The sequence below is a fragment of the Rhinoraja longicauda genome, chromosome 1, assembly GCF_053455715.1.
Source record: "Rhinoraja longicauda isolate Sanriku21f chromosome 1, sRhiLon1.1, whole genome shotgun sequence".
Taxonomy (NCBI): Eukaryota; Metazoa; Chordata; class Chondrichthyes; order Rajiformes; family Arhynchobatidae; genus Rhinoraja; species Rhinoraja longicauda.
Window position 1 is genome coordinate 105747002 of NC_135953.1, and position 12369 is coordinate 105759370.

The following is a 12369-nucleotide window of genomic DNA, read 5'->3' on the forward strand; positions in this document are numbered from 1 at the left end:
TCCCACAATATGACCATTATTCCTGTTTCCAACTTCATCATGGTTGAAAGTAGTCCATGAACCTGTTGTCAACACTCTGCCTTCTGATCATTGTTATTTGAAATGTCATCCAAGACTTGTTTTATTGCAAGGAAGCTGTGTAAAAGTACTTTTGTTGCATGTGCACGAGCTGACCACCTGGTATCTGACAATCTTTTCACAATGGGCGAATGAGCACCGCCATCAGATAATGCAGCAGGAAGGAGATCCCACCGATAAGTAGAAGCAGAAAAAAATGTGTACAGGCTTTCTCCAAAGTCAAAGAAAATTAATGCTTCTTGACAACATTCAGCAGCACATTTTCCAACCAAATTTAGTGAATGTGCAAAACATGGAATGTAATCCGCAAACTCATTCAGCTCTTTAATTCGTGCTTGTAAGCCACTATACTTGCCACCCATGTTGCTGGCATTGTCATAACTTTGACCATGGCAGTCTTTTATATCAATATCATTTTTCTTTAAAAAGTCAAGTAATCTTTGAGTGAGCTGTTCAGCACTATGACCTTCCATATCCAAAAACTTCACAAATCTTTCAGCTGGTCCAGACGGCAAAACATAGCGCACAGTCAAAGTCAGCGGGTCCACATTAGAATCCAATGAAACAGAATAATACTTGTATTTCTTTACTTCACCAATAATGTGATCCTGTATGCTGGATCCAATCAGATTGATGAATTCCTCACATGTTGTTTTAGATAGCTATGATTTATGTCCCTTTCCTTTGTTTGCATGAAAAGGGTCTGCCAGAAAAGGGTCAAACTTGGCCAGTAATTCTAACAACCCCAAGTAATTTCCATTACGAGGAGAGCCAACTTTAATCATTACCACGAAATGAAAGGCCATTTAGAACGGAGATGAGGAAAAACTTTTTCAGTCAGAGAGTTGTGAATCTGTGGAATTCTCTGCCTCAGAAGGCAGTGGAGGCCAATTCTCTGAATGCATTCAAGAGAGAACTAGATAGAGCTCTTAAGGATAGCGGAGTCAGGGGGTATGGGGAGAAGGCAGGAACAGGGTACTGATTGAGAATGATCAGCCATGATCACATTGAATGGTGGTGCTGGCTCGAAGGGCCGAATGGCCTCCTCCTGCACCTATTGTCTATTGTCTAAAGGCCTCGTTCTGCTAAAGGGCTGAATGGCCTACTACTCCACCTATTTTCTATGTTTCTATGTTCAGGCCTGTAGGGTCACTATCCTTTTTCTCCAGAGATGCTGCCCGACCCACTGAGTTACTCCAGCACTTGCCGTCTATATTTGGTTTTAATCAGCATCTGCCATTCTTTTCTTCTACAAGGAGAACAAGATCCCTTTGTATCTCAGATCATTTGGATATTATGCTTTAAGTAAAACGTGTCTGTCTAAACTGACAAAGGGCCCATGAGTTAGTGGGCAGTGCATCAAGGGCCATGAGGTTGGTGGGGGGTGGGGCAGCAGCAGATACAGAGGTTCGGAGGGCTTAGGGACTATGTGGGAGTACCAAAGATTTAGGGGCAGGGGATAGTGTGATGTTTGGTGGACCGTGTGGGGTGTGAGGAATAGTTACTCCTCCTGGCGCTGATCAGGACAAAGGGATATGTTTTGAACATAGTTATCTTGGCTGTACACAGTGTGTGAGTGTGCAGTCAGATCGTGTGGCTGCAGCCATTTTAGTTGTCTTGCTGCCAGTATTGAGTTAATGTAATAAAGACTTCTGTTGTACCTTGAAGACTCTCATGTTTTATACAGACATAGAACAAGAACTCGAAAGATAGAGTTTAGGAGTGAGGGAGATATGGAGGATTGAAGGGCAATGTGAGAAATAGAGGTTTCAAGAGCTTAGGAATGAGATAACAGAGTTCACGAGGTTTGGATCTATAAGAGGGAGACAAGAAGGATATAAGAGGGAGATGCCAAAGGTTAGGGGAGGGGGAGGGGGAGGGGGAGGGGAGGGGGTGGCAGAGGCCCCAAGGATATAAGGGCAGGGGAGAAAGAGGACCTGACAAGAAACGGTATGGGGAGATAGGTCCTAATAATTTAGCCGCTGAGTGGAAGAGAGATTCAGAGGGTTCAGGATTAAAGACAATGGTCCCAAGGATTTAGGGTAAGGGAAGACAAATAGTTGGGGGAGACAGAGGTCCTGTGGGTTGAAAGTAGGAGACTAAAGGACATGCGTTTTTATGAACAGCAATAGGCAGTGGTGCAGCTGGTCGGGCCGGTGTCTCACAGCTCCAGCAATCCTGACTTCAGGTGCTGTCAATGTGGAGTTTGCACGTTCTCCATGTGAGAGTGGGTTTCCTCCAACATCACAAAAACGAGCGGGTTTGTGCGTTAATTAGCCTCTATACATTAGCCACACACCATACGCAGTGAGAAGTGCAAACTGGTGTGTGGGGAGTGGTTGCAAATTTGGGATAATATACAACTAGTGTGAGCGGGTGATTGATGGGCACCATGGACTCAGTGGGCAGAGAGCCTGTTTCCATGCTGTATCTCTAAAACTAAGTCACCTAATGTCCTGGGACATTGACCACCCTGCGTCTTTGGACATGCTGATCCTCCAATGACTCATCACTGCCACCTAGTGGGTGGCACTAGAGTTTAGTTAGAGACATCGAGTTACAGCACGGAAACAGGGTCCTCGGCCCACTGAGCCCATAAAGAACACCATAAGTTAGAGGTCCTATGCGCTTCTGATGAAGACGAGTGACCAAGATTTCATGGGTTGAGGGAGGCAAAGGGCATTGTACCTGCTGAGTAACGAGGATGGCGGAGTTAGATGTTTCCACTCCCATGGCTTGAATCCGCCTCAATCAGTCTGGGAGTCGTGCACTAGGACCCAGCCGGTTTCATCAGAGCACTGGGAGTCTGCACTCACACAGCAGGCGACAGGCCCTTGAGCCCACCACAGATCAACCATCAATTTTTCAGCATCTAATGGTCCGGCACCTCCTTTAATCTGGACAGGATTACGAGCCAGCATTTTATATCCCCCCTCCCCCTCCCCCTTGGAAGTCCCTTCGAAAATGAGGCATCAAGTCCGGGTGAGGTATCTGATCTCGACCTCATTGGGACTTCCACAGCTGATCGGCGGGTCAAATTTGCCTCCTGCGGCTGGGGGTCTGGAACTCTGGCCCGGCCGGGGCCGACAGATCCGTTCCCATAGCTGACTTCCACAGGTGATCAGCGGGCTGGTACTTCGGAGGCCTGGGAGGACTGTTCTGGTACCGTTTGACTCCCCTCGGAGGCCATGACCTCTGTTGGTCTGGCAAAAGAGCTAATCCAGAAAGGCTCTGGAACCAAGAGTGTGGGGAAAATCGGTGGTGGACCTGTAGGTCCATGCTAACCATTTTGCCCACCTACAGTAATCCTATTTTTAGTGCATTAGTACCATATCCTAATCTCCCTTGCCAATTTAATTATCTATCTAAATGCCTCTTAAATGTTGTGACTCGATCTGGCAGTGCGTTCATATATAGCCAACTCTCTGCGACATAGAAAATGATTACTCAGATGAACTTTTAAACTCCTCTCACCTGAACCATATGCTCTCTTCAAGCATTTAGCCCATGCAGGGCCCTGGAAAGTGCGGGACCCGTAGCAAATGCTACTTTTGGTACTAGGTTAATCTAGCTCTGGGGAGGGGGGTGGGGGAGAGGGAATGACCAGGATGAAAAAGATTCTTGATTATGTCAGCTGCTTTTCGGAGTTTAGTTTAGAGATACTGCATGAACGCAGTGAGAAGTGCAAACAGAATCGACGGGTGAGGGAAGGTTGGTTTGTGTGATGGGCTGGGCTACATCCACAATTCTCCGCCGTTTCTTGCAGTCTTGGGCAAACCAGTTGCCAAACCAAGTTGTGATGCATGCCTATAGGATGCTTTCAAAAAGAGAGGATGTTATCTACTGAGTACAGCTGACATTGAATCTTTGAGTCGTTTCCCCAAAGAAACACAAACAAGTGTCTCTGAATACAATGTATTTATGTATTCCTCCCGACATGAGTCTGAAGAAGGGTCTCGACCCGAAACATCACCCATTCTTTCTCTCCTAGATGCTGCCTGACCTGCTGAGTTACTCCAGCATTTTGTGATACCTTCACAATGTATTTTTTAGTATCTTCTACCTTGATCCCTTTGTGCTCTCCATCTTTTCTGAAGACCCAGCAGAGTTGGAGAGGAACAACTAGATTTTAATTTTAAAACGTTGCAACTTAAATGATAGGAACAATTTTCAGACACCCACACTCCAGACATAAAATAATTTTTGCAAGTATGTCAAAAGCAGACATTCCATGCAAATTACATGCATTTTTAATAACCCTCAACATTACAGCACAAATGATTTAGACCTCTCATCTATAATTGTATTGGCTGTTTTTGCCAACTGTGGCAAGCAGATCTTAGCAGCTGGATATTCTGTAATTTTTAACTAATGAATGCCACTTATTTAAATCATGATTTGCAGGTTGTGAAACTTGAGAGGCACTGCTAATATAGTAAAGAAGGCATTAATTATGTTTGTAGATATTTTGCAACCGCATGCCTCATAGACAACTGGCAGAGTGCAGTTTGCACTGTTTCCACATTTTGACCTGCCCCATTGTGAAATCTCCTCAAGGAGTGCCTACTTTGAAGAAACTCTCTTCCTCTCTCTGACAGTTCTGTGAGACCCTCTCTCACTGCTCTCCTCTGTGGTTTCTGCTGCTCCACCTATTACTTGCTACACTTTGTCCTGCTTCTCCCCTCTTATAGCTTTCTTCTCCCCCCCCCCACCCACACTCCCCCCTCCGCCCACCCCCCACAATCATCTATCCATATTCTCCAGAGATGCTGCCTGCCCTGCCGAGTTACTCCAGCTCTTGGTGTTATTTAGAGTGCAGCATTGCCTGCCGCAAACAATCGCCCTGTAAAAGGCATTCCTATCTTCCTGTCGTTGTGCTTCTCTCCGTTGATTTGGATCTTTCTCTATTATTCTGACAACTCATCTACATTCACTAATATCCTCATGAGTTGTTGTTTCTATTTTGATTCCATTTCTTCCAAGGCCACAACCACAACACTTTCAAAGCTGGACTTGCTCGGAACAAGATCACTGGTCTTAATAATACTGCAATCAAAAATAATGTTAACTTGGGTTTGTAGAGCGAGTTGGGGGTTTACCTTGTGTTTTTGGAGACATGCAGCTGTTTTCATATGATGGAAATGGACGACCATCTTGTTCAAATAGAATAAAGTCAGCTCCAGTTCCACCAAATCTCAGGTAACCAGGCGACAGGGCTTTTGTTAAAGTGATTAGTTTCTGTGATCTAGATATGGAAACACACTGCATTATAAAAATATAGAGGCATTTCCACTCCACCCGAAGCGTACGCAGGTCCACACCTACATAGCATCAAAATAAAAGTACTGCGGTAGTTTTGTTTAAAGATTCCGCATGGAGAAAGGCCCGTTGGCCCACTAGGTTCATGCTGACTATTGATCACCCATTCACACTAGTTCATAAGGTCATAAGTTTATAGGAGCAGAATTAGGCCATTCGGTCCATCAAGTCTACTCCACCATTCAAACATGGCTGATCTATCCTTCTCTCTGAATCCCCTTCTCCTGCCTTCTCCCCATAACTACTTCTATGTTATCCCACTTTCTCATCCACTCCCTGCACACTAGGGGCAATTTACAGAGGTCAATTATCCTACAAAGCCAAACGACTTTGGGAGGAGGGAAGAAACAAGAGCACCCAGAGGAAACCCAAGCGGTTACAGAGAGAATGTGCAAACTCCACACAGGTGGCACCCAAGGTCAGGATCAAACCTGGGTCTCTGGTGATAGTAGTTATAATGATAAACATTTGTGGGCCTTTTATTAGTCCATGAATTCAAGTTACATAACAGGATTGAGTGTGGAGGAGGGTAGTGAAGAGTGGGGGGATCCCTTTTTTTAAGACTTGTGAAAAGCACACAACTAACTAGGACATCATTTAATGATTATCAATGAACACAGGTAGAGAACGAAGATGACATGAGGATTGTGATGCTATTCATATACCATGCAGTTTCTTCAGTCACATAAAATATTGATAACATAGCACCATGAAAGTTTGGTTAACAGGGTTAGAAGAATAGATGTGGGCAGGGACTCACTAGGCAAAACAGTTTTGTTTAGCTCGTTGGTTCTGATTCTAAAGCATCATGGGATAATGTCTATATTGGTGTCTCATATACTTGCAAATTAATGGGCAGTGAGGCAATTTGAATTTTAGTCAAAACATTGGGTTACTTAATGAATACCTATGAAATACTGAATGAACAAAAAAAAACCTTTGCAGTGTCGGATTAACATAGTAGCAAAAGTAGCATTTGCCAATTAACCTATAAACCTGTACATCTTTGGAGTGTGGGAGGAAACCGAAGATCTTGGAGAAAACCCACGCGGTCACAGGGTGAACGTATAAACTCTGTACAGACAGCACCCGTGGTTGAGATGGAACCCGGATCTCTGGTGCTGCAAGCGCTGTAAGGCAGCAACTCTGGCGCTGCGCCACTGTGGGGAGAATGACGGAGGATTGTGAGAAGAGGGCCGGGGGAGTGGGAGCCAAGGGTGGCAGAGAAGTAGAGACATGGAGGGCCAGAGGAATGTGGAAAAGGTAGGGAGTGAATAGAGGCGGGACTGGAGGTATAGGGGTGAGACGGGCGGAGTAGGGGTCGGGACTGCTTGAGCAGTGGATGCTGAGAGGCATGCAAGGTGTGGGTAGAGGAGGTGGTAGAAGAGTGGAGGCGGAGACAGGCCTGGGAAAAGAGGGGACAAGGCCGGGGCATTGGTGAGAAAGCGGGCCAGAGCTTTTGGGATGGGTGAGAGGGAGTCGCAGGATTTTGGGAGTCTGGGCCAGAAGTGCGGGTTGGGGAGAGGTACGGACGGGTTGGGGCTGAGAAAAGGCCGAAAGTGTGAGGGAAAGTGCCTATAGAAATGGAAAGTAAAGGCCGGAGGAAGGAGGGCATGGAGGGAGGTGTGGGGGAAAGAGGTTCGGAGGAAACGGTGAGAGCGTAATGGAGATGCGCTGGGGGGGAGAGTGGGATGGAGAAGAGGAGGGAGAGTGGGACAGAAGACTGGGAATAAAAGGGGGAGGTGTTTGGGTGAGGCCGGAGGTGTGTGGAGTAAGAGGGCCAGAGACTGGGTGGTTGGGCTCATTGGTCCACGCAGCCCCGCCGCCAACACAGTCTAACCGGGGCATTGCCAACATGGTCTAACCGGGGGATTGGCCACACAGTCTAACCGGGGCATCCATTGGCAACACAGTCTAACCGGGGCATTGGCAACATGGTCTAACTGGGGCATTGGCCACACAGTCTAACCGGGACATTGCCAACATGGTCTAACCGGGGCATTGGCCACACAGTCTAACCGGGGCATTGGCAACAGTCTGACCGGGGCATTGGCCACACAGTCTAACCGGGGCATTGGCCACACAGTCTAACCGGGGCATTGGCAACAGTCTGACCGGGGCATTGGCCACACAGTCTAACCGGGGCGGCTGGGGAGTGGCGAGCAACACACTGCCCCTCCCTCAGTGGGAAGCCGATTTCAAGCATTTAGCGCGGGGTCCTCGAAAGGACCCCAGAGCAAAGCCTACTTTTGCTACTATGTTAATCCGGCCCTGATCCGGACCAAGGGATTGCCGTACTAACCCCCTCGGAGGTTCCGGTCCAGGGGGGACCGTACAACCCCCTCTGTGGGTCCGTCCATGTACAACCCCCTCTGTGGGTCAGGCTCATGGGGACTGTACACCCCCCTCTGTGGGTCCGTCCTTGTGTAACCCCCTCTGTGGGTCAGGCACATGGGGACTGTATTCCGCCCCACCCAGTGAATGGGTCCGGTCTGGTGGTTGTATAATTCTCTCTGAGGGTCCTGTCCCGGTCTCTCTGAGGGTCCTGTCCCGGGGGGTGGTGTATAATTCTCCCTGAGGGTCCTGTCCCGGGGTGTGGGGTATAATTCTCTCTGAGGGTCCTGTCCCGGTCTCTCTGAGGGTCCTGTCCCGGGGCGTTGTATATAATTCACCCTGAGGGTCCTGTCCCGTGGTGTGGTGTATGTATAATTCTCTCTGAGGGTCCTGTCCCGGGGCGTTGTATATAATTCACCCTGAGGGTCCTGTCCCGTGGTGTGGTGTATAAGTATAATTCTCTCTGAGGGTCCTGTCCCGGGGTGGTAAGGAAGGTCTGTATTCATCCCCTTGGCGGGACCATCGTCTAGACCATTTCTATGTCAGGATGTGTTTAAACCAGCCTGACGCTGCAGTCTCGGCTCCAGCTAATGTTTCCCACCACCACAGACCACCTACCGGAGTAAATCCATGTGCTTTTGCCGGAGTAGAGAGGCGTCCAGAGCCAGCGACAGGAACCGAGGACTGACAGTGCGCAAGGAGCGGGCGAGCTCGGCTTCAAATTGCACCGACTCGGGTCGCGTCCCGGAGACGAGGAACCCGGCCGCCAGAGCGCAACACAGCAGCCAGAGAAGCGGCGACAGCGGGGAACTCATGCTCCGTCCGAGAGCCATGACCGAGCGTCGGAGACCGGCCACTGGATCAGCAGAGTCTCTTCCACGTCCTCCCTTCTCTCTCCGCCCTGCCTCGTCTTGTCTGTCTGTCTCCCTCCCTCCCCTCTCTCTCTCTCCCTCCCTCTCCCTCCCTTTCCCTCCCTCTCCCCTCCCCCTCCCTCCCCTCTCTCCCTCCCTCCCCTCTTCTCTCTCTCCCTCCCTCCCCTCTTCTCTCTCTCCCTCCCTCCCCTCTTCTCTCTCTCCCTCCCTCTTCTCCCTCCCTCTTCTCCCTCCCTCCCTCTTCTCCCTCCCTCCCTCCCTCTTCCCTCTCTCTCTCCCTCTTCTCTCCCTCCCTCTTCTCTCCCTCCCTCTTCTCTCTCACGTCTCTGGGCGCCTTCTGTACCTTGCTCCCTCCTTGTCAGAGCCTCTTTCAAGTGTGAAATACCCAATCACATTTCTATCCACACAGTGGAGAGGCAGGCACACGTTAGGCGGAAGCTCAGCGCCACTTTCAGAAACTTCTGCGTTTTAAATGAAGACCGAGTTCTGTCAGGCGGGTGAGGGTGTCTGCGAGTCAGTGCAAGTTCTTCACCGTCTCTTTCTCCACCCACGGGTCTGTTGTCACCTGATTATCAAGGCAAAAAGCCAGCAGTCTGGACTCACTGAGAGACAGGGATAGCTGAAGTTTAATTGAAAGATACAGCATGAAAACGGGCAGAGTCCACGCCGACCATCAATCACCCGTTCACACCCGGGTGACCCGAAACATCACCCATCCTTTTTTCTCCAGAGGTGCTGCCTGACCCGCTGTCTGATTCACTCCAGCACTTTGTGTCTATTCTTCCGCCCAAAACCAGCATCTGCAGTTCCACCCGACACACCCGTTCACACCAGTTTTATGTTATCCCACCTTCTCATCCACACACCCGGGGCAATTTACAGAAGGCGATTCACCTGCAACCTGCGTGGCATTTGAGATGTGAGAGGAAACCGGAGCACCGGGAGGAAACCCACACGGTCACAGGGAGAACTCAACACAGACAGTATCCGAGGTCAGATTGGAGCCGGGGTCCGAGGCACTGTGAGTGAGGCAGTGGCTCCATCAGGCGCCCCACGCTGGAATCTCGAATAAAAAGCAAACTGACGGCGGAATTCGGCGGATAAGTAAATTTTCCTACCCCCCCCCCCCCCCCGCCCGAATTCCTCCAGCAGTTTGGAGGCACAAGAACTGCATGTGCTGGAATCATGAGAAAAATTCAACTCTTTTTATGCACTTTGGAGACGGGTAACACCACCAGCTTGCCGTCTAAAAACAGCACTGAAGGGGCGCTGGCTAGCGAGGCTGGAGGGGGATCCACTGCCGGGGATGTGCACACATTCTAGGTGTCCGAGCATGAGGTGAGGTGAGGTGGGCTCTGACGTGTGTGAACACGAAGAAAGCTGGAGGCCCAGATGGTATATCTGGGCGAGTACTAAAGTCTTGTGCTACTCAGCTTGCTCCAGTGCTCACCACAATATTCAACCTCTCCTTGGCCAAGTCCATGGTCCCTGCATGCTTCAAAAGATCCATCATTGTACCGGTGCCAAAGAATGCCTCTCCAGCGTGTTTAAATGACATCCGACCGGTGGCCCTCACCTCAGTTGTCATGAAATGCTTTGAGAGGCTAGTCAAGAAGCACATCTGCGCCCTCCTTCCTCGCAACATGGACCCACTACAGTTCGCATACCGTCCGAACAGGTCCACGGATGATGCGGTCTCCCAGGTTCTACACACCGCTCTCTCTCATCTGGACAGCCAGGGGGGCTATGTGAGGATGCTGTTCATTAACTTTAGTTCAGCATTCAACACAATAGTCCCCAGCAGACTGGTTGAGAAGCTGCTGGAACTGGGGCTTAGCACCCCTCTGTGTGCCTGGGTCCTGGACTTTCTCACTGCCAGGCCCCAAGTGGTCAGGATGGGGGAACACACATCTAGCTCCCTCACCCTGAACATAGGATCCCCGCAGGGCTGCATCCTTAGCCCCCTACATGACTGTGGGGCCAGGTTCAGCTCAAACTCCATCATCAAGTTTGCTGATGACACTGTGGTGGTGGGCCGGATCTCCAACAACGATGAGATCGGGAGGAGGTGGCTGATCTGGCACTCTGGTGTCAGGACAATAGCCTCCTCTTGAATGTCACTAAAACAAAGGAGCTGATTGTGGACTTCAGAAGGGCTAATCATCCAAGGACGTACACGCCAATGGAGATAAATGGGTCTATTGTGGATAGGGTGAGCAGTTTTAAATACTTGGGAGTCCGCATCAAAGAGGATCTGACGTGGGCAACGCACATTGCCGCACTGGTGGGTAAGGCTAAGCAGCGCCTTCACCACCTTAGACAATTGAGGAAATTCAGAGTGTCTCTGAGGACCCTTCATTGCTTCTACTCTGGGGCTGTAGAGAGCATCCTGTCCGGCAACATTACAGTCTGGTTTGGGAACAGCTCTGCCCAGGACAGGATGGCCCTGCAGAGCGTAGTGCGTTCGGCAGAACGCACCATGGGAACGACACTCATCCCCCTGCAGGACCTATACATCAGGAGGTGCAGATCCAGAGCAAGCAAGATCATGAGGGACCCCTGCCACCCCAGTAACGGACTGTTCCAGATGCTACGATCAGGCAAACGCCTCCGCTGTCACGCTGCGAAAACGGAGAGGATGAGACGGAGCTTCTTCCCACAGGCCATCAGGACTGTCAACTTTTATAACCCCAGAGACTAAATTTTTGTCGACACTAATAGTAACTTATTAACTTATTTATATGCTGTAACTGTAATTCTTTTTTGTGCACAACCCGCAGGCATTGCCACTTTCATTTCACTGCACATCGTGTATGTGTATGTGACAAATAAATTTGACTTGACTTGACTTGGAGGAACTTAGCTGGTCAGGCAGCATCGATGGAGTGAATAGACAAAAGTTTCAGGTCGGGACTTCAGACTTGAAGAAGGGGTCTGACCCGAAATGTCGCTTGTCCATCCCCTCCACAGATGCTCCATGGCCCGCTGAGTTTCACGGGGCATCTGAAACAAATAATAATAGTGCAAAGCCAAAAGCAATGCCCCAAGTCCATGTAGTTCGGAGCTTATTTAGAGATTGCAGTGTTTAATAGGTTAATCGGTGTTGGGAAGTTCCAAGGCTGTTTGTTCAGCCTGAGTAAAGGCAGTTCCTCAGGTTGTTTGATCGCCCTGATTTTGGCAGCAGTTTCCCTGGCTGTTTTGGAGAACGGAGAAGCTGGTGTCCAACGGATTAATCACGCGTCTCACTGCATTGCAGTTTTGCCATAAAGGGCAACCGTCGAGGCAACGTTGCTTATTGTTGGCCAGGAACTTTTCTGAGTTACGAACGAACAACTTCCGATTAGCAAAAGCCAAATTAACGCTACTTTTAAAAGGTGTTTAGCAAATCTCCTTTGCCGTTGATTTCCTGGACCATTGAAGTATTCATATTTCTGTACCACAGTGACCAGTGGCAGTAGCCAATTAACCTTAAATCACACACCATCAAGAAGCAGGAGACGTAGATTTAATGAGAGGGGAAAAAATAATAGTAGCCTGAGGGGCAACCTTTTCAAACGGGGTGGTGAATATACGGAACAAGTTGCCAGAGGAGGCACTTGAAGAAAGTACCACAACAACATTTTAAAGACATTTGGATAGGTACATGGATATGAAAGATTTAGAGGGATATGAGGCAAGCGCGGGCAATTGACACTGGTGGAGATAGGGCATCTAGGTCGGCATGGGCAAGTTGGGCCGCATATACACTGTAATTTAGAAGGATGAG

At 49.2% G+C, this 12369-nt stretch overlaps 1 protein-coding gene across 1 annotated transcript in view; it reads right to left on the bottom strand.

The window, feature by feature from the left end:
* The window catches only part of hpse (heparanase), a 38235-nt gene extending 29545 nt beyond the window's left edge, over nucleotides 1–8690 (bottom strand). Inside the window, exons 1-2 of the mRNA XM_078404015.1 lie at nucleotides 8350–8690; nucleotides 5178–5323 (exon numbers count right to left, since the gene is read on the bottom strand). Coding sequence (XP_078260141.1) covers nucleotides 5178–5323; nucleotides 8350–8564 — 361 coding nt within the window. The 5' untranslated portion in view covers nucleotides 8565–8690. The remainder of the gene's footprint in view (nucleotides 1–5177; nucleotides 5324–8349) is intronic.
* Between the last annotated feature and the right edge of the window lie 3679 nt (nucleotides 8691–12369).